The sequence below is a fragment of the Kuraishia capsulata genome, genomic scaffold (assembly GCF_000576695.1).
Source record: "Kuraishia capsulata CBS 1993 genomic scaffold, Kuraishia_capsulata_scaffold_3, whole genome shotgun sequence".
NCBI classification, from domain to species: Eukaryota; Fungi; Ascomycota; class Pichiomycetes; order Pichiales; family Pichiaceae; genus Kuraishia; species Kuraishia capsulata.
The window spans coordinates 652212-677707 of NW_019172952.1; the positions used below are offsets into that span (position 1 = coordinate 652212).

General features: G+C 46.0%; 10 protein-coding genes across 10 annotated transcripts, besides 1 other annotated feature; 5 read left to right on the top strand and 5 right to left on the bottom strand.

The window, feature by feature from the left end:
- Positions 1-42: 42 nt before the first annotated feature.
- KUCA_T00002596001 (uncharacterized protein) lies at positions 43-3156 on the bottom strand (the record flags this gene model as incomplete). The annotated part of the gene is made up of 1 exon (XM_022602862.1): positions 43-3156. One exon carries the CDS (start codon positions 3154-3156, stop codon positions 43-45), a length of 3114 nt encoding a protein of 1037 aa, XP_022458625.1.
- Positions 3157-3611: 455 nt separating this feature from the next.
- Positions 3612-6209, top strand: KUCA_T00002597001 (uncharacterized protein; the record flags this gene model as incomplete). The annotated part of the gene is made up of 1 exon (XM_022602864.1): positions 3612-6209. The coding sequence occupies one exon, from the start codon at positions 3612-3614 to the stop codon at positions 6207-6209; it is 2598 nt and encodes an 865-aa protein (XP_022458626.1).
- A 396-nt stretch (positions 6210-6605) lies between these two features.
- KUCA_T00002598001 (uncharacterized protein) lies at positions 6606-8014 on the top strand (the record flags this gene model as incomplete). The annotated part of the gene is made up of 2 exons (XM_022602865.1): positions 6606-6631; positions 6694-8014. 2 exons carry the CDS (start codon positions 6606-6608, stop codon positions 8012-8014), a joined length of 1347 nt encoding a protein of 448 aa, XP_022458627.1.
- A 164-nt stretch (positions 8015-8178) lies between these two features.
- Positions 8179-10701, bottom strand: KUCA_T00002599001 (uncharacterized protein; the record flags this gene model as incomplete). The annotated part of the gene is made up of 1 exon (XM_022602866.1): positions 8179-10701. The coding sequence occupies one exon, from the start codon at positions 10699-10701 to the stop codon at positions 8179-8181; it is 2523 nt and encodes an 840-aa protein (XP_022458628.1).
- Positions 10702-11216: 515 nt separating this feature from the next.
- Positions 11217-12242, top strand: KUCA_T00002600001 (uncharacterized protein; the record flags this gene model as incomplete). Its single annotated transcript, XM_022602867.1, has 1 exon — positions 11217-12242. One exon carries the CDS (start codon positions 11217-11219, stop codon positions 12240-12242), a length of 1026 nt encoding a protein of 341 aa, XP_022458629.1.
- Positions 12243-12747: 505 nt separating this feature from the next.
- On the top strand, positions 12748-15540 carry KUCA_T00002601001 (uncharacterized protein; the record flags this gene model as incomplete). The annotated part of the gene is made up of 1 exon (XM_022602868.1): positions 12748-15540. The coding sequence occupies one exon, from the start codon at positions 12748-12750 to the stop codon at positions 15538-15540; it is 2793 nt and encodes a 930-aa protein (XP_022458630.1).
- A 164-nt stretch (positions 15541-15704) lies between these two features.
- Positions 15705-16241, bottom strand: KUCA_T00002602001 (uncharacterized protein; the record flags this gene model as incomplete). The annotated part of the gene is made up of 1 exon (XM_022602869.1): positions 15705-16241. One exon carries the CDS (start codon positions 16239-16241, stop codon positions 15705-15707), a length of 537 nt encoding a protein of 178 aa, XP_022458631.1.
- A 70-nt stretch (positions 16242-16311) lies between these two features.
- Positions 16312-16380: a sequence feature (Short protein (KUCA_T00002603001, CDK26630.1) was converted to a misc_feature.).
- Positions 16381-16624: 244 nt separating this feature from the next.
- On the bottom strand, positions 16625-17692 carry KUCA_T00002604001 (uncharacterized protein; the record flags this gene model as incomplete). Its single annotated transcript, XM_022602870.1, has 1 exon — positions 16625-17692. One exon carries the CDS (start codon positions 17690-17692, stop codon positions 16625-16627), a length of 1068 nt encoding a protein of 355 aa, XP_022458632.1.
- Positions 17693-17896: 204 nt separating this feature from the next.
- KUCA_T00002605001 (uncharacterized protein) lies at positions 17897-19416 on the top strand (the record flags this gene model as incomplete). The annotated part of the gene is made up of 2 exons (XM_022602871.1): positions 17897-17983; positions 18049-19416. The coding sequence occupies 2 exons, from the start codon at positions 17897-17899 to the stop codon at positions 19414-19416; spliced, it is 1455 nt and encodes a 484-aa protein (XP_022458633.1).
- A 72-nt stretch (positions 19417-19488) lies between these two features.
- On the bottom strand, positions 19489-24753 carry KUCA_T00002606001 (uncharacterized protein; the record flags this gene model as incomplete). The annotated part of the gene is made up of 1 exon (XM_022602872.1): positions 19489-24753. The coding sequence occupies one exon, from the start codon at positions 24751-24753 to the stop codon at positions 19489-19491; it is 5265 nt and encodes a 1754-aa protein (XP_022458634.1).
- Between the last annotated feature and the right edge of the window lie 743 nt (positions 24754-25496).

Consider the following 25496-nt stretch of genomic DNA (forward strand, 5'->3'; position numbering starts at 1 on the left):
ATCCTCGAGATAAATAGTGGTGATCATTTCAATAGCTATTCATCAGAATTTGGGGATCTCCCTAATAACCTTTTCAACCATCTCGCTAAACATATCACTGAGCTTCAATATCTCAGAGTTATCATAAACGTCCTCAAACTCCTCAGATTTGATATAAGACTTGTTGGCCTCTTCGCTCTTGGTCTTGGCTCCTATGACTTTCAAAAACTGCTCACTGGGTAGCTGAACAGCAATACTGTCCTCCTTCTCCCTCTCTGCATCCTCTAAAAATTCCATGTTCAACTCGTCCAAGTCGCTACCCACCAGGCCGGTCATCTTCATAGCCTCGCCACCTTCACCTTCGAAGATGCTATTGAAATTCTGATTGATCTTTTGCCAATTTTGGGTGACCACTTTTTTCCTATCTGCAGCAAAAATGTCCTTTTCATTCAACTGCCCATCTCCATTAGACTGCTCCTCCAACACTTTGTCGTAGGCCTTGCGCTTTAATTGGACATCACTGATGATCTTGATAATCTGGTCTATCAACTTGTCCTTATCTATTTTGCGTGGGTCTCCCTCAGGCAAGTTCTTTTGCGATCTCAGAAGATCATTGACTTTTTTGGTCAGGTCCATCTTCAGTTCCGGCTTTTGCTTTTTGACGAAGTTGAGCAAGAGAACAAATTTGTTAAACCATTCAATCAAACCCTGAAAAACTTGTCCATCTGGATTCGCCAAATCTGAAATGTAGAGGTGGTGAATAAATCTATAGAGATGGTCCTGGTATTTGGTCAGTAAAGACATGAACTGCATCACCACATTGTTGCCCTTACCCATCAGCGAGTTGTAGTCGTTATGATAGTTGTCAATCAGTTTGATCAACTCGCTGTTGAACTCGCGTACTATGGGTATATAGAGATATAGTTGGGCTTTTGTAAAGATTTTGATCAACGGTTCGAAAAATATGGAGATCAGCTCTTTAACAAGCCTTACGAGTTCGGGTTCCTCCCATAACTCCCTCATCCCATCCTTATCACGCTTCCTTAAACAACTCTTAAAATAAGCTTTAATGTTGACATAGAGATCAGCCGACTTTGATAATTTGTCAAACACCGCAGAGTCAGTATTGTCGTCATAATCTGTATGTGACTCGTTCAGTCTCACGAAGACCACCCAGCTCTTGTACGATTCCACAACTGCAATTAACACATTCTGGTTGATCTTTGTCTCAAGACCATTGTTATTCATCAAAATACCCAAAGGAAGATCAAGGTTATGCTCTCTGCAGGTTTCTTTGATATCAATAACGATCTCATCCTTGGCCGAAAGATACTCGTTGATCTTTTCTATAATGAGAGCATAGCTGTTTGTGCCGAGCTTCAAAGGCTTTCCCTTTTTATCGTACGAGCTGACCTTCTCTGTGATCAGATCAATCTCCTTCTCCAACTTTTTCAAATCATCGTTTAATATTCCGGTGAACATCATCTGCAACAACGACATTCCAGAACCAAAACCAAGAGTCAGGGGAGACTGAAGAGTGAAGAGATCAATCAGTTTTTTGGCTATTTGCATGGGATTGGTGAACCTCAGAATTGTCGCAACGAACCTGTAAGGAAAGAACATATGTAGTCTCTTGAAGATGTGAAGATTGGCCATCGAGTTGTCATTGGCAATCAGAATCTCGTAGATGGTGGAAGCAACTTCTATCTTGGCAACATCTATGAAGGCCCTCAAGTAGGGCGATAGTTTATCAATCGTGTCTGCAGTTCCAATTTCCCGGAAAACAGCTATCAGTCCAGACCCAGTGTCCAAATCTTCAATGCTTGTATTCTCGGATCCGTTCAATACTTTGTCTTTCAACGAGTTCATCGTAAGCTGCAGTTCACCAATGAAACGAACCGTTTCCTGCTGAAACTTAACTTGTTGGATTACAATGAGATCATCGAGCTTTTGCCTTTGTTCTATATCCATCAGCTCTTCTTCGGTGGGAAGACTGAACTTTTCAGCACTCACAAACTCCACAAATAAGGGTGAATTTCTCACAGCAGATACGCGCAAGAGCTGGGAAATGTAACCCCTCAAAGCAACCCGAAGCTTCTCCCTGGGTAATTTTGTAACAGAGACTTCTCTAAAGCTTTCTGTTGTACTAGATTGTCCGGTGGAGATTTCAGGACCCTCCATCTTCACAGATTCGGCAGCTTTCTTCTCCAAACCCAAAATTTCTTCAAGGGACTGATCCGGTATGATCTCTGAGTCATTATCACTTAGTTGGAAATCGTTATCATCCACCCCAGCCACCTCAATTTCGGTTGAAATCTTGAGTTTTGACGGAAGAACAGGCAAATCTTGACCAGGAAACTGTCTTCCCAGCTGATGATCGAACTTGACAAAATCAGAATATCTTCGCCTCACATAGAAAGTCTCGTCGTGGCTCTTGTTGCTTTTTATTTGGATAATGAACTGGTAGAAAGTGGACATTTTAGGAGTGGTGGATCGACTCCAGAACCCGGTGATCTTCTTGATCTTGGTCTCTTCGCGACCCTGGCTAACACCGCAAACGTTCACTGCCAAGCCATTGATGAAATGGTCCTCCTGTCTCAACACCTCCTTGAGGTCAAGCTCCAGAGGCATTACCTTGCCCAGCTTCCTGTAGCTGTTCCTGGTGGCATCCTTGTTGAAATAGATGTCGTCTCCAAGGGTGACCAGCGACGAGTTGTAGAGCATGAGCATGAACGAGATGAACTTTTGGAGCACAAGCTTTCTCTTGGAGAGTTCTCCACGGTCGTTGCTGTTGCTTATCTGCTTGGATTTCCAAATCTCAAAGAACTTCTGGAACTTATCCACCCACAAGCCATCTCCGTGAGCGCGCGTATAGTGTTCTATGAAAGGGAATGTCATCACAAACTCCGTAAAGAAATGTCTCAGCATGGGGAATTGAGCATCGTAATAATCAACCAAATCGGCCGACGCTTTGATAGCATCGTCCTTGTTTGCAGGCGGTTTCTTGGGATCGAACGGCCAGAACGGAGGGCCAAATCTGCGCAGCCCCGTGATATCATGGTACGTTGGTGATATCTTGTTGAATTCCCTATGCAATTGAATGTTCAGTAACTCCTTCTTGAGATAATGTTCCTGGTCCGGAGTGAGAGGAAGCTCATAGTCGGAAAGTGTGGACATTGCGGTTGCCCCAGTGATGATCTCGAATGGCCAGACAAAGCGGATAAAGGGTTTTAATAGAGTCCAGACTTTATCAGACTATAGGACCCTTTGATATAACACCGGGAATTTCGCAATCTCGCACAATTGTCTTTTACAGCCAGTATCGTGGGAAGAAGGCAAAGTTAAAAGAGGGCCACGTCTAGTCGTGTCTTGTCTTGTCTTGTCTTGTCTTGTTTTGTCTTGAGGCTCAAGATCGTGCGCTTCCGATAAGCCTTTTGAAGATGAGCTGGGGTGATAGTGCCACGGATGGGGCCCAGAACTCGTGTCTTATCCTGGACAAGAACTAAGACATAACACGTGTCAATAGTACACTTGATTGAACCTTTAACGTGTGCCAATTGACTCGGTTGTATGGATATATTTGCATATAATCGCAAGCACAGTTGAGTTGTTTCCAGGTGAGACGGATATAGATGGACAGCCTAGCTAACTTTGCCTCAAGAGATAGAAAAGATGCGAAGACGAAGGCCACAAAGAAACGCCAGACGGTCAATCGCACTCAGACGGCCCCTGTTTCCAGAATATTGCCCAAAAGGGTTTCTCTGTTTGCTTTGAACAGGAGCTCGTCTTCTGTGGATGCTAGTTCTGCGCCTGGGCTTACCTCTCATGACGTTCTGACCATCCCTCGCATTTACGAGCAGTTAGACGACTCCACAACGGAACAAGACAAGGACGAACCATCAGCATTTCAAAAGGCTCACCGGAAATTTTCTTCCACGTCTTTGAGCAGCATTTTTTTGCCGTTGGGCGCGTTGACCAAAAGATCGCCTACGGTGTCTTCGAATTCCAGCTCGGTGGAACTGCCTTCGCCGTCGGAGGATGAATTTGGCGACGGAGCTTTGGAAATTCCTCGGTCAGAAACGGCTTTATTGCCAGATGTGCTCCTCGTTCCGAACAACCGACCTGTTTCGTTCCAATCTGTTGACGGCAGAGACAAGGATGGGGTCGTGGATTCTGATAGGGTATCCCGGCAGAGGAGCAAGACTCTGGATGAAACAACCGTCCCCCAGGCCGTTAGATCTTCAGTACAAGAGCAAAGTGGAAATGGCAGAGTTATGAACTCTCTGGCTTCTTTTGGCAAGAAAATAGGGGTTGGTGGGACAGGCACTTGCTCCAGTCATGAGGTTGACGGTCTACGAGCAATGAGCAGTAACGAGGAGGTCAATGTGGCTCCTTCCGGCTTGCAACTCGAGGAAACTATTCTTGAGCCTCATGAGGATGAGTCTGTGGAAGATTACGTGGAAAGGATTTTGGAAGAGTATCCTTTCAGAAAGGTGGTTGCGACGCTTTCATTACATGATGATGAGTTCAAGCTCAAGTCGTTATCGAGTTTTCTAGAGACTTACTTCGATTTTTCAGAAGAACCCTTAGATCTGGCACTCAGGAAGTTTCTTGCGTTTAACGAGCTTCCCACAGAAACTCAACAAATCGATCGTGTGGTGCAAGTATTCAGTGAAAGGTACTGGAGATGCAACGAGCAAGCATGTCCTTCGCCAGACCATTGCTATGTCTTGACGTTCTCAATGATCATGCTTCACACAGACAAGTTCAATCGTAACAGCAAGAGAAAGATGACCAAAATTCAGTTCAAGAACAACACTTTCCGGACTCTGGAAGAGGTGAATCACAAATGGTTCGATTATTCAAATGACGATTTCTGCAAACTGGTCACGAAGGACATCCTGGACTATTTCTACGACAATATCACACATACACCTTTCATTAAGTATGATGGAGATTTGAGTGAGAGCTCGTTGAGCATTTTGCAAAAAAATACTGGTTCCCCAAAGGAGCCACCATCCTTACCCTCACCTTCCGCAGTCATGAACACGTCTTTGCCTATGAGACGCAAAAGTGGAACGCTGCTATGGACCAGCGAGGTGATTGACCCATATGAGTATATCATGGAGAACAAGATCAACGAATTGAAGCTAAGTGATCAACCCACGAATTGCAATCCTTTCCTTTCGCAATCAGAGTCTGTTGGACGGTGCAATGGTACCAAGGCTTGGGTGATGGATAACTTGTCGAGATACCCAGATACGTTGGATATACCAAGTCTCAGTGATATTCATCATAACCTAACACAACCACGCTGTTCAATTGTTTTGAAGCTGTATAAAGCTAGAGCTACTTGGTTGCTCAGCAAAGATAAGATCGCAGCCTCTGTGGATTCAAGTTCTGCTTCGTTCCTTCTGGTGAGGGTGTTCAAAATTGGATTCGTGAGCAGGTCAGAATCAAAGCTCATGGGCACCGGGAAGCAGCAAAGGCAATATTTTTGCCTTCTAACCTCTGTTGGACTCCTATTCTACAGAGACCGCGGGGCATTCAAGTTCGACCTGGAGAATATAAAGAAGGACGACGGCGAGATGGTGATTATCGAGGAAAAAATCCAAACGCGTGCTATAAATGGCCCTTCGGGGACGATGTTTGAGACTTCTGAACCGGCGTTCTTTATTTCTCTGTCAGATCTCTTTGCTTCGCGCATGAGATGCACCGCTCAGGAGATGCAGCTGACACTTTTCATTTTCTCCAACGGAACTAAGACTGCTTATTTGGTGGAAGACGAAAAAGAACTGACTTCTTGGATCACCACCATTAATGCTGTCTCTGCTGTTTCTTCGTGCGATAATGCACTTGTCGCGCTTACTTTGACAGATGAAGAGAATGCAAATGGCTCCATGGTGGAAGCTCTTTTCATGAAAAGCGGCGGATCTATCAGCAGTATTATTGGATCGCTAGAGACTTCGCTAGAGGAATCTGTATCTCATATACTCGTTTTGAGTACATTATCCGAGGCTTTTGCTAACTTGACCCCATTCGGGGTGAAAACCAGAGAGATGTTGGCGTTGTCTACGAAGCTGTTGAACGCCAAACTGGAGTGGATGTGGTACGAAGCACAACGAGACTATTTGTTCCGGCAAATTCTGAAAACCGTCGAGCAATCCGTTCAGAATGACTTCATTTTGTCTCGCGAACTAGAAAAACTGGATTTGGACCAGAAAACATGATAACGAATTGCGTTAAGCCAAACTCCGGGACCACAATGAGGAGGACTCCCCCACACATATATCCACGCTATTCACACGAACCCACACCCCACGCAAAAAATGTATATATAGTTACAAATTAGGCACGAAACATTGCCAAAATATAAATACCCAAATTTTTCACGTCTTCTGGACGTCTTTGTAGCGGGGACTCACTGCCTATTAGATAAGCCGAAATCTTTTTCCGGATACCCTTTAAATAGAACAAAGGGTCGTCTCAAACACATTTGAATTTGCCTAGTCCACGGTGGATGGTTTGTGCCGAGTTAGCACCCCAGTTTAGTACCTCAAGAATACCATTTTTTCCGCAAGTTGCTAGAATTGCTTTATGTATAGAATCTGAATATTCCTATACTCATGAGTGAAGAATATCAGAAGTTTCGGTAAGTTTGTTTGGCTTGAGATGGAGTCAAAGGCAGAGGCGCATGCTAACACGTTCTCATAGCGTCTTCCAACAAGACTTTATCGTCGACAAACGCGTTCAATTGATCAAGGGAATAGGCCAGGGTGCCTATGGGATCGTTTGTTCCGCTAAATATACAGATAGTGATCATCCGGTCGCCATCAAGAAGGTGACAAATGTGTTCAGCAAGAAGATACTGTGCAAGCGGGCACTGAGAGAGTTAAAACTACTTCGTCATTTCCGAGGCCACAAGAATATCACATTTTTATACGACATGGATATCATTCCTGATATTCATGGCAATTTCCACGAGATATATCTTTATGAAGAACTCATGGAGTGTGACATGCACCAGATCATCAGGTCCAACCAGCCTCTCACAGATGCCCATTACCAGAGCTTCATCTACCAGATATTGTGTGGTCTGAAATATATACATTCTGCTGATGTTCTTCATCGAGATCTGAAGCCTGGGAATTTGCTGGTGAATGCGGACTGTGAGTTGAAGATCTGCGATTTTGGCCTGGCTAGAGGTTACAGCAGTGATCCTGAGAAGAATCACGGGTTTTTGACGGAGTACGTGGCTACGAGGTGGTACAGAGCTCCAGAGATCATTCTGAGTTTCCAGGGCTATACGAAGGCCATTGACATCTGGTCTGTGGGATGCGTTCTGGCGGAGCTGCTCGGAGGAAAGACTCTTTTCAAAGGCAAGGATTACGTGGATCAGCTGAACCAGACTCTGCGCGTGCTAGGTACTCCTAGCGAAGAAACCTTGAACTCTATTCCCTCAGAAAGAGCGCGGGATTACGTTCGTACTCTGCCTTTTACGGAAAGGATACCATTTTCCTCCATATATCCAAACGCGACGCCGTTGTCCATCGATCTACTAGAGAGGATGCTCACCATGGACCCAACCGAAAGAATAACCACAGAAGATGCCTTGGAGCACCCTTACCTTTCAATTTGGCATGACTCATCGGACGAGCCTGTCTGTGCTGCGAAGTTTGATTTTTCGTTCGAAGCGGTGGACGATATGGCCCAGATGAAACAGATGATCATCGACGAGGTGTCTTCCTTCAGGTCTTTTGTGAGGCCGTCAGAAGCCGAAAATACCCAGGACTTCAAGGGTCAACAAATAGACGATCAGCAGTACCAGCAGTACCAGCAGTACCAGCAATACCAACAGTACAGCTCCGACGGCAGTGCAGTTGTGCAGCCGGCATTGCAGACCCCAAGCAGGGAATTCTTCAATGATGAAGACATGCCACCGAAGCCACAGGAGAACCCGGGAATGGCCTATGGTGGTGAGATGGATTTGGAGCTGGAGTTGGAGTATGGATTGGATGCAATGGGCTTGAAATAGACGATATAGGGGGATTACGCCTCGCATATTGGAAGCCTCAATGGATCGGCTACTAAAACTACAACGCGTGTCCGAATGATAAGTAAGCATTTGAGCTTTATTAAAGCCTCATGAGACTAAATAGTATTACAATGAGTAAATAAATGTTCAATGATCGAGCGAGACTACCCATACAGGTTGATCTCGGCATCAAAAGGTCCAAAGGTGATCACGTCGTCATAATCTCCCTCGAACGCTTGCTTGATCCACAGGAACAGTTTGTCATACACAATCACATGAGCGTTGTGATAACTGATGCTATGGTCTGAGTCCGGAAACACATGAACATCATAGTTCTCTATACTGGCCTGGTCCAGTAGATCAAGGAACTTGAGCGAGTTTTGGAAGTGAACATTATCGTCTCCGGATCCGTGCATCAGCAGGAATCTCTTGGATTTTGCGATATTTTTCACGTTAACCACAGAGGAAGTAGAGTAGTTTGGGTTCTGTTGGGGAGTGTGCATGTATCTTTCTGTGTAGATGGAATCGTAGAATCTCCAGTCCGTGACTGGCGCAACTGACATTCCGTACTTGAAGGTTTCTCCAGCATCCCTCTCCAGAGTCTTCAAGGTCATGAACCCACCGTATGACCAGCCCCATATGGCAACACGAGAGGGATCGATGTACGACTTTTGCTTCCAGATTTTGGCAGCTGCGATCTGGTCAATGGTCTCGTAATGGCCCAGTTGGTCGCGCACAACGCTTCTATACTTGCTTCCCTTGAAGCCCGTTCCTCTTCCGTCGACAGTGACCACCACGGCACCGATCTCGGCTGCAATTGAGGCCGAAAATGAGATTCCAAACTGTTTCTGAACCAATTGACTTCCCGGGCCTCCATAGACGAAAAACAGCACTGGGTACTCCTTGGTTTCGTCAAAATTCAGTGGCAGTGTCTCGACATAATTGGCCAGGATGGGATCCTCGTCTTCGGAACTGAGATCCACGGTGCCGTATCTAACAGTAGGAACATCGTACAATGTCAAGGTGTTCGCCAGTTTCTGGTTAGACTCCAAAAGCTGTTCTGAACCTGTCTTGAGGTCAAGCAGCTTTTGGTGAGGGATCTCGGGACCCTCGTAATTCAGCAGAACGAATCTCGAACCTGACGAGAACGAAACGTCGTACCAACCTTCCCGAGACACATCTGTAAGATTCTCAAATTTTTCACCGTGTAAATCGACAGAATACAAATGGCGTTCCACAGACGACTTCTTGGTCGCGATGAAAAAGACCGTGTTGGTCAAGTGGTCAAACGATGAAGGAGCACTAACGACTTCCCACTCTCCCGAGGTCAAAATCGTAGGCTTCGTTGCTGTAGCTGGAGAATAATAAGCCAAATGGTCATATCCGTCAACGTCTATCGTGTCGATGTATCCGTCGTATGGTCTTCCATGTTCCTCGTTCGCGGGGACATACAGAGTTGAATGGGTAATTTCAAACCAGCTTCCATTGCTTTTCTCGGAACGTGTGAGTTTACTCACCATTTTCTCTGCATTCACAATGAAAATTTTCAACAGGTCGCTCTCTCTATTCGTGACACGCGCAAGAAACTTGTCATCGCCAACCCACATGATCTCCGTGATAAGTCTATCGTCATTGGAAACCTCGGGGTCGTTGTAAAAGGCATCTGAGCCATCCAGTTTTCTCACCTGGCCCTCAGCAAAGTCATAAACAATCACATCTACTTTGGGGTTGGGGAAACCTGCCTTGGGATACTTGATCTCTCTCAAATCGGGGTAGGCCTGGTCCTCCGATTGAACAAAATACGGAATCGGGAAAACTGGCACTTCCGTATCGTTTGATCTCAGGATAGCCAGGTATGAGCCATTGGGCGACCACCACATGGCAGAATCACTTTCAAACACCTCTTCCTCGTACACCCAGTCTGGTTTTCCGTAAAATATCTGTGCACCACCATCAAAAGTGACCTGGGTCAGCTTGGGATGGTAAAAATCGGAGACGTCCTTGAAATAAACATTGTTTTCCAGGACGAAAGCAACCTTGTCCGAGTTGGGAGCCCACGAAGCTAGGGCAATCTTGGAATTCAATTCTGGAGATGGGTCGTAAAGCGGCTGAACCGAGCGATCCTCCACGTTGTAAATCCAGTAGTTGGCAAAAAAAGAGTGTCTCCAATTGTGCTTTTTATCAGAAACAATCAGGGCAAACTTCAAATTGTCACTCGCAATAATGTCCTCTATCTTGTACTGCTCGTTATTGTAGGTGACATGAGATCCCTCAAAAATCGTCTGAGAATATGAAGGGTCCGAGATCGATTTCACCACATAACTGGAAGTGTCACTAACAACAAACGTGCCCGAGTCGTTCGTCAGACTGTCCGGAGACTGGATCCACTGGATTGTACGGCTCACTGGCGAAAACGTCCCGTTTCTGGCCGCATTGAAAGTGAGCGGAATTTTGCCATTTCCACCCAAAAACTGAACAGGAGTAATGGCTTGTTGGCCACGTATATTTGATGTATCAAATGCAGGCAAATGCTGGAATGTCTTAAGGTCTCTATGGGTCTTCAACAGAGCGTCTACTGAAGACACCAGTAGGGCGGATCCATACACCAGTGCTACCAGGACCAAGGAGACTAACTTCCAGCCGTGGAAGCCAGTCCTTGTGTGCAGCTCCAGTTCCGGAGAGCCCATGGTTGTTTGTATGGTTTTGGCCTTTGTTGGAGAAGAGAAGAAAGATGGTAGATCTAAACCTTCTCCAGTTCCAACTCAAGACAAGCCACTTCCTATTCGGACTAATTGACGTGCCTCCTCAGAAAAAAAGAAACGAGACCAAGAGCCGCGGCTATAAATGGAACTCTGCGGTGCACGACTCACGCGCATGCAGGTATCAGGTTACCCTCTCGTAGTGACCGGCCAAAAGTCTTCTGGCCAATCACAGTCCTGTATTGCGGGAAAAATTCGATCAGAACACCTCCCCCCCTTGTCCTTGCCACTTCAACACCTCCATTCCTTAGAATCGATCCACGACAATTAAACAGGACACTTCCTTGAACGTGTATCTATCAAGACCCGATTTGTTTTGATATTTTGAACAATAACACATTTCCAACTGTCGAATTAACAATTGTTGAGGCCCTGTTATTGCAAACTATTTGGATTTACTAAGAGATCCTAAACAACAACAACAAAGCTCAAAAACAAAAACAATGAGTTCCCACCAAGACATGAACATCGATGTTGAGATCATCAACCAGGGCAAGTTCGATGATAGTGCCGAGTCCAAGATTCAGCAGATCATTCCCAAGTACACTTCTGGCAATCCTGGTGACCTGTCGCACTTGAACATTCCCAATTTCAAGTCTGATGAGGTTGCTGCTGCTGCCCAGGCTTTGGGCCACCAAGGGCTGGACCATGATTCCGAGCTCTTCGTGACTCCCCAGATGCCTGAGCAGACCTTTGAGGACGTGGTTGAGTTGAAGGAATGGGTCAAGGCTTTTGCCAAGAAAAACGAGTTTGGTATTGCCATTGCCCACTCCAACAACAAGGCAATTTATTTCACTTGCGAGTTGGGTGGTGTCTACAGAGAGAAAAGGTCCAAGAAGTCTGACAACGAGGAGGACTTGTCTGCGGCTCAGCAGCAGAAGAAGATTGGATCCAAGAAGATCAGTTGTCAATTTTCCATGGTTGCCAACTTTTCGAAGAAGACAAACAACTGGACTTTGAAGATGACTGAGAACAACCACAACCACCCCAAGCTGGATCCTTTGACCAACTTCCCAATGCTCCGCAAGCGCACTCCTCAGGTCAACAACACCATCAAGGAGTTGTACTCCCAGGGAGACAAGCCTTCCATTATCCACGCCAAGTTGACATCTGCCTTCCCAGACCTAATGATCAAGAGAGAGGACATCTACAACGAAATCAGAATCCTGAAGAAGAGAAGAATGGTGCCAACAAACAATGAGATCAAGAAGCTCAAGATGAACGACTATGGAACCAACAACAACATGGAGACTCTTAGCCACCACATGTCTCACCAAGAACAGCTCTGGTCTGGTGACCACGTGAAGCTTACCGAGTTTGCCAACGTTACTGTCCAGGAGCAACAGAAGAAGGACGAGGCCGAAGCCGCTGCCGCTGCTGTTGCTGCAGCTGCCTCCAACCTGATGAAGGATGATGACAAGATTGACGAGAATCTCATGAACATCGACTCTCGTCTGGTTGACAACTAAGTTTGTCAAAGTCCTGATGGCTTCCCCTGTATAGGGCGTGTGTATTAGTTTCCAGAAGGATAGAGAGGTTTGCCGCGTTTTATTTTATTTTGTTGTGATGGTGTATCGGTGGCTGGATGGTTGTCTCTTGTCCCAGATCGCTTGCTATAAATGAATGGCTACGAACACATGCTGCTCTTATCTGTCGCCTTGTTCTCCTCCTTTTTCTTCCTTGTCTCCTTTTAGTGTAAATTATCTCGAAAATTAAGAGTCTTTTTATCTTTTTGTAGAATCACCAAGTCAGACTTAGTCAGTTATGAGGGAGTGTGCCACCCAATCGTCCCAGACACGATGTCGATTTGGGAAGTACTCCACGGACGCTGACAAGCTGTTCAGTTGTTGATAACGTTCTCTTTCTTAGAACACCACCCTTAGATATTTGTGTTTTGGCTTCAGTTAAAACAACGGTCTGGAATCGAATCGCTAATCACCCAATTGGATCCATCAGATCGCCATACACAAAGCCATGGCACCAGCGTCTAAGGAACCCGACGCCACCAAACCGCAGGCACAGCCTGAATCTGGAGATAAGTCCAAGAAACAGCTCAAAGCCGGTAAAGACGGCAAGGTCGAAGAAGAGGAGCTTTCTGAAGAAGATGCTCAACTGAAATCCGAGCTCGAGATGCTGGTTGAGCGTTTAAGCGAGCCTAAAGAAAGTCTTTATCAACCCTCTTTGAACGAATTGAAGAGATTCATCAAAGAATCCACTTCTTCCATGACTGCGGTTCCAAAACCCTTGAAGTTTTTGCGTCCTCATTACCCCCAACTGACTAAGCTCCATTCTGCGTGGACAGATTTGCAATTGAAGTCAAGTTTGGCTGATGTGTTATCTGTGCTTGGTATGACATACTCGTCTGATGATCCAAGTGGATTGTACAAGAGAGAGTGTCTGAAATACCGTATGCTTTCCAATGTGGATGAAGGAATTGCTGGGTGGGGCCACGAGTATTTGCGCCATTTAGCCTTGGAGATTGGTGAAGAATACGATGAGTTCTTGGATGATGGTAAGCCCACGGATCAGAACGGCAAACTTCTCAAACTGGCTTTGGAGATCGTTCCATACTTCCTGAAGCACAACGCCGAGGCTGAAGCTGTTGACTTGCTGTTGGAGATTGAAGCCATTGATAAGTTACCGCAGTTCGTGGATAAAGATACCTTTGGTAGAGTTTGTCTCTACATGGTTGGATGTGTCCCACTGTTGGCACCCCCAGACGATCTGGCATTTTTGCACACCGCGTTCTCAATTTATCTTTCCAACGATCAATTGACACAGGCATTAGCGTTGGCCATCAGACTGGATGATGAATCTTTGATCAAGTCTGTGTTTGAAGCCACCACCGATACTCATATCCACCAACAGCTCGGTTTCATACTGGGCCGTCAAAACTCATGCTTCAAGTGGGAGGACCCTACCGTTCAGGAATGTATTTCCAACGTGAGAATCTCGGAGTTTTTCAACTACTTGGTAAAGGAATTGAACTTGCTGCAGCCAAAACTCCCCGAGGATATCTACAAATCGCATCTGGAAAACTCCACTTTGGCTGCCCCTCGTCTTGAGAGCGCAAAACAGAATCTGGCCTCTGCTTTCGTCAATGCCTTTGCCAATGCCGGTTACCGCAATGAGAAATTGGTCAATGATGAACATTGGGTCTCCAAGACCAAGGGCGAAGGCCGGTTGTCCACCGCGGCGTCTCTTGGTCTTGTCCACCTGTGGGATAACGACGGTTTGCAACAGTTGGACAAGTTTTTGTACACAGAACAGGTAGATGTTACTGCAGGTGCTTTGCTGGGTATGGGTGTATCTTCTACCAGTGTTCACGATGAGGTTGATGCTGCTTTGTTGATGTTGAGAGACTATATCACCGGCGAAAGTCCCCAGCCTTCGAAGGTTGTTGCTGCCGCAATCACCGGTCTCGGTATTGCATTTGCTGGAAGCGAAAATGAAGAGGCTTTGAGTCTCTTGCTTCCTCTGGTCACAGACCAAGAGCATTCTTTGGAGATCAACTCCCTGGCTGCTCTTGCCCTTGGCCACATCTTTGTGGGGACCTGTAATGGTGACATAACCTCAACTATTCTACAGACATTGTTGGAGAGAGACTTTTCGGACTTGGGCTCCAAATGGGTAAGATTCATGTCTTTGGGTCTCGGTTTGTTGTACATGGGTAAGTACGAGCAGGTCGAAGATGTCTTGGATACCATCGATGCGATTGAACATCCAATTGCCAAGACCTTGAAGGTTGTTGTTGGAATCTGTTCTTATTCTGGAACTGGTAATGTGCTGCAAATACAGGCCCTGCTGCAGATGTGTACTGCCAAGCCCAAAGACGAGGACGAAGAAAAGGATGACGGAGATGACAATGCCGCAGACGAAGATACTGTGGAAGCTGAGATCAAGACTGAGGACAAGGAGAAAGCCGAGAACTCGGAGAGCGATAGCAACAAGGAGTCTACTCCAGAGGATGAGTCTTTCCAGGGATATGCCGTTTTAGGTCTTGCTCTGATTGCAATGGGAGAAGAAATTGGCCAGGACATGTCTCTGCGTCATTTTGGTCATTTGATGCATTATGGTAACCCTCTCATACGCCGTGCTGTTCCACTGGCCATGGGACTGGTGAGTGCCGCTAATCCACAAATGAAGGTTTTCGACACTTTGTCGAGATACTCGCACGATTCTGACTTGGATGTTGCCTACAACGCGATCTTCTCTATGGGTATCGTTGGTGCTGGTACCAACAATGCTAGACTTGCACAGTTGCTTAGACAATTGGCATCCTACTATGTGAACGATCCAGATGCTATGTTCATGGTTCGTATTGCCCAAGGTCTGATTCACTTGGGTAAGGGTACTTTGACGGTGACTCCATTCAACAGTGACAGACAAATTTTGTCGAAGGTTTCTCTGGCTTCTTTGCTGACTGTTGCTGTCACCCTTTTGGATCCTGGCGCATTCATCCTTGACCAGCACTCTGCTCTGCTATACTACCTTACGCCAGCTATACACCCAAGAATGCTCGTGACTGTTGACGAAGACTTGAACCCAATCAAGGTCAACGTCAGAGTGGGTCAAGCTGTTGACGTGGTCGGTCAGGCGGGTAAGCCAAAGACCATTACTGGCTGGGTCACTCATTCTACTCCAGTCCTTCTTGGTCATGGCGAACGCGCTGAGTTAGAAAATGACGAGTATTTGAGTTTGGCCAGTTCCCTGGAAGGTGTGGTGATCTTGAAGAAAAACCCTGATTGGATGGATGTTGACGCATAGAAAGTTGATAAATTTCCATTTAAGTCTAAAATATCTACGTGTAGAGCGACATGCTCAGTTGTAATTGAGTCAGAAATGACTATGAATTTTTGAGTGTCTTCTGTATTACTTGGAGATCCTCTTCAATGTGGTTTTTGCGCGTGTTTCTATTCCTATTGCCTCGTTCATGAGAACTCCTCTGCCTTTGTGGCCATCAAAAGACCCACAATCAGCCCAAACAGACCCAGAACCGATCCGAAGATTTCAACCACCAGGATCTTCACGAAAAGCGACGAATCAGCAGCATCAGAAATCGCAGCAGTAGAGCCCGTGATTCCGACGGCAACACCACAGATCAGATTGCTGAGTCCCACGGTCAAGCCTGCCCAGAACAAAGAGTAGCCAGTGTACAGGTTCTCCCTGGTGTATAGCGAAGAGCTTGGGACAGACGTCAGCTTCGCACTGAACACAATGGCCATGATCAATCCATAAATCGCCACAACTTCACAGAAAATGATGGAAATCAAGTTTTTCGTCGTTATACGAGGTGCCTTGACACCAGCACCGATGATGGATGAACCAGTAACGAAGATACCCCAAGCAGCACCAACCACCGACATACCGATGCACGACACTATACCGAGATTGGCCCACATATAAGGCGATGTAGTTTCCAGAAACTGGCCAACGTTAAAGTCCTCACCGTTTCCGTTGAAGAGCATATCTAAAGGGTTGAACTCAGTTAGTATTGTGTCACTAAGCACATCTGGCACTTCTTGCAACAAGGCACCTTTAACAGTGTAACTTACATCCGCCCACCACGGTCAGTGCCGAAAGTGTCAGTATTCCCGAGAGTCCCATAATCAGTTTGAATAGTGTGAGCAATGAATTGGTCGATTAAATAACAATTGGGTCTGGGGGGAGAGGAATGTAGATTCTCTATCTGGATGGAAAGGGCTGTCTGATCGGTGCAGCAGTCTGGTGACACTTGGGAAATTGGCAGAGATGAAGTTCGGGTATTTAACGGGTAAATTAAATGACTATGTTGAAATATACATCCAGCTTTGTACCATGTCTATTTTCATTTAAACAGTTTTCTAATCGTCTATTTCTCAGTAACAATGGCTCCCTCATAGGCAGGGTCCAGCAGTTTCCACTGGCACGTGACGTTCTCTTTGGCGAACCTCTTGATGATCTCAGATGCAATAGCATCAAAGTTTTCCGTGGCCAACGCCAAAATAGTAGGACCTGCTCCCGAAAGACAAATTCCCAATAGCCCCTTGTGGGTCTGAGGCGTTACGGAGGCCAGAATCTCCGGAAGACCGGGGATCAGTGTTTTGCGGTAAGGCTGGTGCACCTTGTCTTGCATGGCAGCGTAGATCAACTCTGGGTCTGGTGGTGATCTGGTCAATGCCGTGGTCAAAACAGCAAGTCTCTGTAGGTTGAAGATCATATCTTTAGCAGTGAAAGCACTGGGCAGCACTCCTCTGGATTCCGCAGTGGAGACCTCAAAGTTGGGTATGATCGCAATGCAATGTATGTCTTTGCACCAGTCGTACTTGATATGGCGACCAATGTCGACTGGAGGCTCTGGTGGAACCAAACCAGTGTCAACACCTCCAGCTGGCTCTGGAAGAACCTCACTAAGAGGAATCTCCTTTCTCTCAGTTTCTAGGGCGGAAAGCTCTCTAAGGTAGGAGCCCACAAATCCACCCATCATTGCCGCAGTGATATTGTCAGGATGACGTTCGATCATCAAACAATAGTCCAGCATTCTTTGCTTGGAGAACCCAAATCCTCCAATCTTGTCACCCAACATAACACCGGCCACAACAGCAGCACCGGAAGAGCCAAGGCCTCTGCCTAGCGGGATGGGATTGTTAACATGAACCTGGGTGCCCTCTGGAAAGACCCTCACTCCGTTACAACGCAAGACATAAAGAGCTGTTCTTGTGATCAAGTTGTGTTCGGAGTTCAAAGGAACTTCATCTGCGCCTTCTCCCTCATACGAAAGGATGCAGTTGGTTGGGTCTTGTTTCGATGTCTCAGCTAATGCCGGATCGATATTGACGGAAATCTCTAGATACAGGTTGAGACCTATACCCAAAACGTCAAATCCGGGACCGATGTTTGCCGAAGAGGCAGGAACCTTTATCACAAACTCTCTAGGCATTTCTGTGGTTTTTTTGAGTATCACCGCTCCGACATCAAAAGTCCGTGATGAATGAATGACTCAAACATAGCCGTCGAAATCTGGCGGTGAAGGTCGTGGCAAAGCTAATAAAAATTCCAGCCTCCAGATCGGGCCGCTTCTTGAACAATAGCATTTGTAACCTGGAGCACCACCAGACTGAGCTTTTGCATAGCAGAAAAAGCCATGTTGTCAAGGAAATTGAGTGTGCCTAGTGGCCGAGCCTCTTTAGCACGTTTGGTTAGCAAAAGGGCCCTGAGCGATTCAACTGAGGTATGTTACTGTTATAGTGGCACTCGCTTCTTTTTGTCTTGTTGTACTAACTCTCCAAACCCCAGCCGCCTGCCAAAATTCTCACCACTTCTAACGGCATTAGACTTATCGTGGACGATTCGCCGAGTTATTTCTCGGCTCTTGGATTGTATGTGGATGCAGGCTCAAGATTCGAGTCGTATTATAACCTGACTGGTTCTTCCCACCTTACGGATAGACTGGCATTCAAGTCCACGCAGAATATCACCGGGAAAGCCATGCTCGAGAATTTGAATCTTCTCGGTGGAAATTTCATGTGTGCATCTTCAAGAGAGTCCATGATGTACCAGGCCTCGGTTTTCAACAAAGATGTGGAGAAGATGTTTCACTTGCTTTCGGAAACAGTGTCTAAGCCATTGCTCACTGAGGAAGAAGTCCAGGACCAGGTCCTCACAGCTGAATATGAGCTCGGTGAAATAAACCTCCAGCCGGATTTGATACTCCCGGAACTTTTGCAGCAGGTTGCGTACGATTCAAAGAATCTGGGCAGTCCTCTATTATGTCCTGCTGAGGCTCTACCCCATATCAGCAGACAGAGGCTGCTGGACTATCGTCAGAAGTTCTACAGACCTGAGAACCTGGTAGTGGCTATGACTGGAGTCCCAGAAGACAAAGCGGCCAGTTTGGTGGATCAGTATTTAGGAGACTTTGTGGGATCCCCATTAGCAGCTCCTCTCGTGAAAGAACCAGCTGTTTACACAGGGGGCGAGCTCTCTCTTCCACCTGCCCCTGTCATGGGTAACTTGCCAGAATTCCATCATATTTATGTTGGATTTGAGGGTGTTCCAATAACCTCCAAGGACGTCTATGCTCTGGCCACTTTGCAGATGCTTATTGGAGGAGGTGGTTCTTTCAGCGCTGGTGGCCCTGGTAAGGGTATGTATGCTAGAGCTTACACCAGAATCTTGAACCAGTACGGCTTTGTGGAGAGTTGCAAATCGTTCATTCATAATTTCACAGACTCTGGGCTGTTTGGTCTCTCTATATCGTGTATTCCACAGGCCAACAGAGTGGCTGCTGATCTGATAGGACAGGAATTGGCTTTGCTGTTCCAAGAAAGTGGGAAGGGCTCGTTAACCGAGGCAGAAGTCTCCAGGGCCAAAAGCCAATTGAAATCGTCGTTGATGATGAATTTGGAAAGCAAGATGGTTCAGCTGGAAGACATGGGCAGACAGGTTCAGGTCTACGGAAAGAGAACCAGCGTTTCTGAGATGTGTCGCAAGATTGACGTTCTTACCAGAGCAGACCTCATAGACATAGCACAGAAGGTGTTGACGTCCAGTGTTCCAACCGTTGTTATACAGGGCGATAGGTCTTCTTTTGGAGACGTTGTTGGAACTCTCAACAAGTATGGCGTAGGAGCCAAACCCAAGAGCACTGCACGTTGGTTTTGATTTGGACAGAGTCATCCTTTGTACATAGGACTAGAATTTGGTGCGAGCCATGATATTCAAAAGCGTTATAAATCAGTATACAGCTGCGGACTTGCTCTTCCAGTCCAGTAACTCTTTCTCTAGCATGAGCGATTGCTCTCTGTAATCTTCCTTCTCCCTTTCAGCCCTTCTTGCAGCCAGCTTAGCTTCAGACTCCTGTTGCTGCAAAGTGTCGATTGTGTTATCCAATCTTTTGATCGTTTCCTCGAGAGATTTCCTTTCATTTTCGAGCCTCTGGATGGTCTGAGACTGGAGCTCGTGCCTGTGTTGCACATCCTTGATGGTTCTCTGGAGATCGTAGAGTTTCTGATCGTCATCTCTTTGACTGGAACTGGCAGCAAAGATCTTGTCCTCCAGCTCTATCACTCTGTTGTTCCAATAAGATGTCTGAGACTGTTTCTCAGCGGCAAATTTCGTTTCCATCTCACCCATCTTGGATTTCAGTTGACGGTTGAACTTGGTCAAGGCCTTGTTTTCTTCCACCACCAACATGTTCTCTTTATTAATCGAAGCCAAAGCCGTCTGGTTCTCTTTGAGAGACCTCTCCAGCGACTGTAGTTGGTATCTGAGAGTTTCCACGTTCTTTCTCTCATCTGACAATGATTGAGTTAGTCTCGTAACAGCAGTACTATTGGAGGCATCCTCTTTGGCCTTGGCCAGATGAGCATCAAACTCCTTGGAGATCTCTTCGACCTTTCTTTCCAGTACACGTTTCGACTCAAGAAGTTGGTTTCTCTCCGTTTCGAGATCTTCATTTGCAGCCTCAAGAGCCTTCACCTTGGCAGAGAAGGCCTCGATTCTGATCAATCCTTCTTGCTTCTCGGTATTGAGCTCGTGGTTCTTGTCATTGGTCTGAACCAACAGCTTCTCAAGGGCTGTCTTCTCAAGCGTGAGCTGACTGCTCTTCGCCTTCAAAGACATGTTCTCTTTCTGGGAAGCATCAAGTTGCGTTGACATACTCCTAATTCTCTTACTGAGGTCAGTCTCCTTGTTCATGTAGGTTAAGAGCTCAGAATTGAGCATGTCCAGTTCCTTCTGCTGTGCTGTTGATGTGTTAGAGTTGACCGAAGATCTGAACTCTTCCTCCTTCTCGCACTTTTCCTTCAACGAGTCGTACTGTTCTTGCACCTTCTTTAGCTGGAACACAGTATCAGAGAGTTCCCTTTCAACCTCACGCATAGCCGAATGAAGCTTTGCAACCGAAATATCGGAGTTTCTAAACTCCTCTTGACAATCCTTGAGTCTCAACTTGGTTTCTCTGAGCTCGTTCTTGACCATCTCCTCGGCTCTCTTAGCCGTCTGAACGGTGACATCTGCAGCTTCTAACTTGGAGTAGTAGCTCTCAGCTCTTGACTTGTACAACTCCAAAGACTCAAGCAAGTCCTTGTTCTTGAGATCTGTGACATCCAGCTTCGTTTTCAACTGTGCCAGTTGTTCTTGCTGGACAAAGGTGGCATCGCAAGTTAGCTGTAAGCGCTTGAGCTTGGTAGTAGTCTCGTTGAGCATGGAATTGAGTCGCAAGTTCTCCTGTCTTGCATTTTGCACCTCTGCTAGGCCCTTAGCGGACTTAGCATCTGAGTCAAGCGTGTTCAGACGGTTGCTGCTTTCAGATAGAGGATTGAGGGATCTGTACGAACTGGCCTCGTTGAAGTCCATACCCCTCATATTAGCAGAGGCACTCTTCCTGGTTGAAGCAAGCTCTTTTTGAAGCTCGATATTCATCTTTTCTAGACGTTTGTTTGCGGCTCTCTCTCTTTCCACAGCAGCGTCATTTCCAGACGACTTCATAGGGCTCGAAATCATGGAAACTTGGTTAGCCTCAATTCCAGCATTCTTCAAGCATGCTCTCAGCTGACGGTTATCATATGACTCAGCAGCAAGTTTGTTTTGAGTGAAACGAAGCTCCTGTCTCAGAGAGTTGAGGTCGTGATCATGTGTCAAAGGTTGGGCCTTGCTCAATTGAAGCTTAGTCTCTGCCAGTTTCACATCATAGCTCTTCTTTGCCTTGGAAAGACGATCATTCTCAGCTTTTATTTCTCTCACTGACAATGACATCTTGGCACTTGAAGATCTCTCAATCTCAAGCTCTGTCTTCAGCCCTTGAATGATACCCTGGAGTTTCTTGAGGTCTTCATCGTACTTCTGTCTTCCTCTCTCGAACCTGACCTCATCAGCAATCTTAGCTTCCAGCAAGGTCTTTGCTTCCTTTGATTCATGCTTGAGTTGAATGTGTTGAGCGGTTAGCCTTTCAAACTTCTCCTGCAACTCATTTGTTGACTCTTGTTTCCCCACAGCCAAATTGGCCCGGGCACACGCCCTTTCCAATTTACTTTCTGTGGAGCTCAAGACACGTTCCTTGTTCTTCAAATCTTCTTCTAGATCACTCACTTTCTTCTGCAAAGCAGAGAGTTTTCCGACATCGGCATCGTGAGCCTCGAGCTTCTCCTCGAGCTCCACAATGCTCTTCTCAAGCTTCTCTTTGTTGGAAAGGTCCTTTGAGTACTTGTCGTTGATAGCCTCTAATTGATCCTTGAGGGACTTGACTTCCTTCATGTTTCTCTCCAGAAGAGTCTTCAAACTCAAGATTTTGCTGTTTGCATCTTGAAGCTGGTGTTCTTTTTGGTCAAGCAATCCTTTGTCTGCACTTAGGTCTTGTTTGGAGGACTTTACCTTCTCATTTGCTACATCAAGCTCACTTTTAATTTTCTTGTTTTCGGCATCTAAGAGCTTGATGCGCTTCTCGAACTTGAGCTTGTCCTTCTGTGGAACATCCTCAGTACTCGTGTTTCCAATGACTGGTTTCAGCTGTACAAACAATTTGAACCATGCACTCTTGTTCAGCTCGTGGTATGTTCCCAAACTCTCCAGAATCAGGTCCGCAGCCCTTATCTTCTGCAGCCTGGCATGAGCTCTCTTTCTTGTGATATTTCCCCGGGCTACGGCTTGCAATCCGGAGAAGATAGCAGAAAGCTTTGCACTTCTCTGCTTCTCCAAGTTAGCCAAAACACTGTTGCGGAAGAAGATTTTGGTCAGACCAACTTTGTAGCTATCAGATTTGAGCTCTAGCTCGGCGAGGATAAGCTCACACAACTGCTTCACAGAACGATGGCCATTCTTTGTCAACCTCGATTTAGACAGGATTGCGTACTCGTCGAAGAACGCCTCAAAGGTCACTCTGTTGGGGTATCCAGATCTGGCGATTCTGATTCCTTCCAGAACACCATTGCAACGGAGTTGATCGAGAACCAGTTTGTCGCTCAATTTCCCAGGAACTTTCTCGGTATTTGGAAGAATACAACGAACAAAGTGAGGTTCCGTACTTTCCAGTTCTTTCATCAAGTTGTTAAGCTGTTCCTTGTGTTTCTGGGCAACGGTCCTGAACATTCCACCCTTTTTGCCAGGGGTTCTGCTCACAGTCTCGTTCGCAAGCAATTGAGCATCACCTTCGAACATGTCTTGGAAATACATGTCGGATGAGCCTGACATCAAGCTGACGATGTCATCACTAAGAGGATCCTTGTTCTTCTGCAGCCACGAACTGATGTTGTAGTCAACTTCACCAGCATAGTGCTTGATAATGAAGCCGTTGCGGATCTTGTTTGGAAGATACTTGATCTTATCTTTGTCGGCCTTTTTATCCTTTGTCTCGAGGTTATCGTGGAGTTTTTCCAGAAACGAACTGTCTGATCCCTTTGGAACGACACATTCTTCGTCCAGGATGGGGAAGATTCCCAGCTTCTTTGCCCCACTGCCTTCAATGAGCTCAATTGTGGGCTTCAAGTCGTTTCCAAAGTCGATGAACTCCCAGCTGATATTCTCCTTGATATACTCGCTTTGCTCCAGCACGAACATGTGATGGTTGAAGAAGTACTGCAGTTTCTCGTTCGTCAGATTGATGCACAATTGCTCGAAGGAATTCTTCTCGAAAATTTCAAACCCGGCTATATCCAAAATGCCAATGAAGTTGCTTTCCTCAAATGGAGATCCGTGATTGGTGAAGCTTTGGTTGACCTTGTCCACAATATATTTGAACAGCTTTTCATAAAGGCTTTTGGCAAAAGCGTCTATGGCAAACTTGGCCTGTTGAGAGGTTCTCTTCTGGGTGATCTTCTCCTTTCCTGCCTTTACCTTGAGCGACAAGAAGCATTGCTTAAGTTTCTCGCTTTTCACACCCAGCAGCTCTGCGATCTGCGAAATGGGTGAACTCTGAGATAACATTGCTTGCTTGTCACTCTTTGGATTGGTGAAGCTGACATTTCCAAGCAACAGAATAGCTGCGATTACCTTAAATAGATTCTTCTTTTCAGAGGCGGAGAATCCGATTATCTTGAGTGCCTTTTCCAAAGCTTGGAACTCAGCTCTGTCATCGATTCCGACAACAGAGTGATTGGCAATCTTGAGATAGCCGTACTCTTTGACCGACCTCGTGAGACCAAGATCTTCCATTTCTTTATCAGAAAGTCCTTTCAGCATCTGGTAGAAAATATGGTAGTTTCTTTCTTTTTCATTCTGCAAAACTACTCTGGACTTCTCCAACAAATACCATTCTATATGACCGCTCACCAGTCTCTTAGTGGAAGGGTCAATAGATATTTTCACGAACTTGCCAAACCTGGAGGAGTTATTATTTTTAACGGTCTGCGCATTTCCAAAGGACTCCAATATTGGATTTGCCTGAATAATTTGCTGTTCAAAGTTGTTCTTTCCGTCAGAGGAGGAGGCTACCGAAGTGATGTATTGAATGACCTTCTTGGTGTTTTCAGTCTTGCCAGCACCACTTTCACCAGTAACCAATATACTCTGGTTCTTCTTGCCTTGCAGAAGTTTCTGAAATGCTTCTTCAGCAGTCGCAAATATGTGAGGCTTCAGAGCGTCCGGCCGGGTATATCTTTGCGAGCTCTCTGACCAAGCAGAATCTTCCTGCTTCTTCTGGAGCGTTGAACCTCGGTACATCTGAATGAAATCGTCATTGTAGATATTCAGAGATTTGTAGGGATTAATAGCAACAAGGAAAAGTCCCGAGTATGTGTATATCAGATCGTTGGAGTATCTTGTCTTCAAGTTGTGCACCACAGAGGGTTCGTTAAGGTATGTTAAAGCAGCCATATCGTCGCACTTGTCGAACCGAGGAGGATTGACCCTTTGCAAAGACTCTAGTTTGATAGTCTGTTCTGAGCCGTCCTCGAGTCTGACCTGACAGTCCCCATGATCTTTATTCTGTCTGACAATTTCCCCTTTGGCAAAGCTACCAGAATCGGTGGGCAACCACACCCAGTTGTCGAATGAGGTCTCTCCCATTATAGCAGATATGATTATTGGTAATTGATAGCTGGGGTTTTGGAGAGTTCTGGTGCCGATCACGGTTAGCTACGATGAATATAGGCAATGTGATTGAATCGCAGGAATGTGTTTACTATTCTCGATGGGGCAAAAGGTAAATAGTCGTGTGTGGGATGAAAAGTTGGGAAGTCTTCGTCGTGTGATGATTAATGATTTGGGAGGTTTCGGAGTTTCTCAGCCTAAGGACTGAAGGTTGTATGGCCGGAGAGCCCCATATATCTGAGGTTTAATTTAATTTGAGAAATGAGTTGCTTGGCCTGAATGGAAATGATGAAGGTGATATACTTCAATCTAAATTCTCATCAAATTCTGTAGTTGCCCCAAATAAGTAGCTGTTCTCAATAAAGTCAGCTGAGGGGGGGTCAATCTCTCAGAGACCCCGTAGTGATCGTGGAGTAGGCAAATCTTAACCAGAAATCCCCAGAAAAAGTTTCATAGGCACAATCTTGCTAAAAGTATTGATCTATTGACGTAAAACAGACCAAATTAAGGTGTGATGCGACGCTGAAGGTATCGATACGGATTACTTAAGTAGGGGTGTCCATTGATAAGAGCAGCCTAGACGGAGTTTTTAGCCCCAGTCGCACTCTCAACTCCACGCTTAGTCAACCAACCTTCCTCGTGCCTCTACTTCGCTTTCTGATGCATTAAATATGTTTGATCTTGATACTTTTCTAACTAGTCTTGATGAATCGCGACAA